This window comes from Montipora foliosa, chromosome 1, assembly GCF_036669935.1.
Source record: "Montipora foliosa isolate CH-2021 chromosome 1, ASM3666993v2, whole genome shotgun sequence".
Taxonomy (NCBI): Eukaryota; Metazoa; Cnidaria; class Anthozoa; order Scleractinia; family Acroporidae; genus Montipora; species Montipora foliosa.
Genome location: NC_090869.1, coordinates 3,343,710 through 3,346,209, shown reverse-complemented (window position 1 = coordinate 3,346,209; position 2,500 = coordinate 3,343,710). Strand labels below are relative to the sequence as shown.

General features: G+C 37.4%; 1 protein-coding gene across 1 annotated transcript in view; it reads right to left on the bottom strand.

Moving 5' to 3' along the window:
- The window catches only part of LOC137974106 (uncharacterized), a 12,353-nt gene that overhangs the window by 2,858 nt on the left and 6,995 nt on the right, over window positions 1-2,500 (bottom strand). Inside the window, exon 4 of the mRNA XM_068821023.1 lies at window positions 414-704. Within this exon, the coding sequence (XP_068677124.1) occupies window positions 414-704 (291 nt within the window). The remainder of the gene's footprint in view (window positions 1-413; window positions 705-2,500) is intronic.

The window sequence follows — 2,500 nt, the reverse complement described above, 5'->3', positions numbered from 1 at the left end:
GCTGCATGTATGTCTAAATTACTTGTAATTGTAATGACCTTAAACTAAAATTTTGTACAAAGTCAGGTTGTTACAATGTTCCCATGTCAACCACGTAACTTTAAAAGATTGAAGTAACACAAGTAAGAATTAAAGCATAAATAAATAACAGCACCAGTTTTCGTTTTTCGTCGAGCGCAAAAATTTTTAGAACGATATACACGGCTCAAAAGAACACGTGATTTTCTTTTGGCAGGTAAGTAGATCGTCTATTAACTCAGCCTTATTGGGAGATTCTGAGAATGGTACTATAGTTATTATTTTTTGTCTGAAAAGGATAAAGTCAACAAAGGACATTTTTTTAAGCGACCGGTCAAAAGCGTTGAGTCATTTAGAATCATTTTTCTTTTACACCTATCAATTGAGGAACCCACCGGAATCGCGAAATGATGGAAGTCTCTGCTTGGTACAAAACTGTTTGCGTGATTGTACTTATCTGACGCCAGGAGTTCACACAAATGTCGACCAGAGTTACTGTCTGCCGGTAAGGTGGCAAAATTGAAGGAGAAACATGACATCTTCTCGAGACATTTGAAGGCACAGTCCATGTAATCCGTAGCATAATATGAAGCCAGCACTTGGGAAATATTCAGCATTTGATGAAAAAAGTTCTGGAAGTTTGCGTACTTTATATGTTGATATTCGCCACGTTGGAGCTGTTGTGCCTAAAACAAGAAACATCTTACATTATCGATGATATGTGTCGTAAAATGCAAATCAACAGTGTTAATTTCTCATAGATGGAATATACCCTGTTAGAAGCTCGTTACAAAGCTTCTCGTTTGCAGTGAAATTCAGTTACTGATCAGCTAGCAATTTATGAAATGAAGATATCATTCCCTAAAATTTTCGGACACTTTAATTTTCAGCTAAGATATCCGAACAGATCAAATTCTTCTAGGTGATAAAAAAATCTCTTCAGTCTTTATTCATTACAAGGAGCCTAGAAACGTCTCTCAAAGGCTTTTGCCTTAATTTGCTCGTAACGTTAGCTTCTAGGAGCTTCCAACCGAACCTTTTGCTTATCCAAAACTGGCAGGTGATCTTTTTAAGTGCCAAAAATTGCAAAAATACCCCTTTCAAAGACGTAAGGGACTACCTTTCCCTGGTTGCGAATCTTTTAGGTGATGTTTTAGTAAAGAAATCTGTAGCTGTCTGGCAACGTAGAACCGAAATTCTTAGAATAGTTTGACCCTCCCGAACAGATATTTCATCGAAGATTATCGCTGGGTGCCTCTGAAGGTACTTTAAATCTACGATCACAAGCCAACAGGCAAGAACTAAGTGGTCCGATGCCTTAGTATCCTTGCCTCAGCAGCCGAAGCAACCGAGAGTAATTTGTTACGTGTAACGTTAAACTGTTTGTTGATGATACTAAGATCTCTCTTGTCAATTGAATCATGTCAATGACACACTAGCGCTACAGTCGGACTTGAATTCTCTGGAAAACTGGACAAAAGTACACATTCTCACAAAATGGCAAACACAGAGTTAAAGTCTTTCAACTCATAAAGAGACTATAACGTTCATGTGTCGAGATACATCCTGGTCGGATCGTGTGGCCGATAACAGTAAACAACTGAAGCGAACAAAGTTTTGGGCCTACTTAAGCGTGCACTTAAGAGAACAAGGCCCGGGAACAAGGATATCTTCTACTTGCTTTATAAGTCACCGGTAAGACCTATATTAGAATACATACGTTCTGTATGGTCTCCATACTTAGTTAAAGACAAATTAGCGATAGAAAAAGTGCAACGAAGAGCATCAAGGATTGCTTGCTCTTGGTCAGAAGCCACGTGAAATGGCTTAAGATCGACGCAAACTGAAATACACTTGAACACCGAAGGAAGTACCTTTCTTTAGCATAATGCTATAAGATTGGAATAAGATAGTGTTTGGATTAAAACGGCCTGAACTTTAATTTTTGATTTTTTCGAGTACTGTAAAAAGTAAAAACACTACAGGCTAATCATCCATTCAATATCCAAACAAAATTGGCAAAAAATCAGTCACGCTTTTCAATACTTTTTCTTTGTAAGAATTGTTCAAGACTGGAATAATTTGGCGAGCCACCTATTAGCCGGACGTGACAGATTCAAACAAGATTTGAAAACGTGAATAAATGTGTATTGATTCAGTTTTTTTACATGCAATTTTACAGATCCTACGTAAATGTTGTTTAGGTAAACACTTTTTAGGTTTAGACTTAGTAACTTAAAGGGGACCCTTCATAGGGCTTACCTTTCAAATACAGTATTTGAATAAAGTATATTATTAATGGAAGTCATATCATATCTGAAGTACGATCGTCCGGGTAACTGTAGTCCTGAGAAGGACTGTTTAGATGACATTGATTGATGTTTCGACAACCTGACCGGAAGTCGTGACCAGAGTGAAGTGATTAATTATTTGTATTTGTGTAACGTCATTAGATAGTACAAATACCCTGGTCGATGATGTG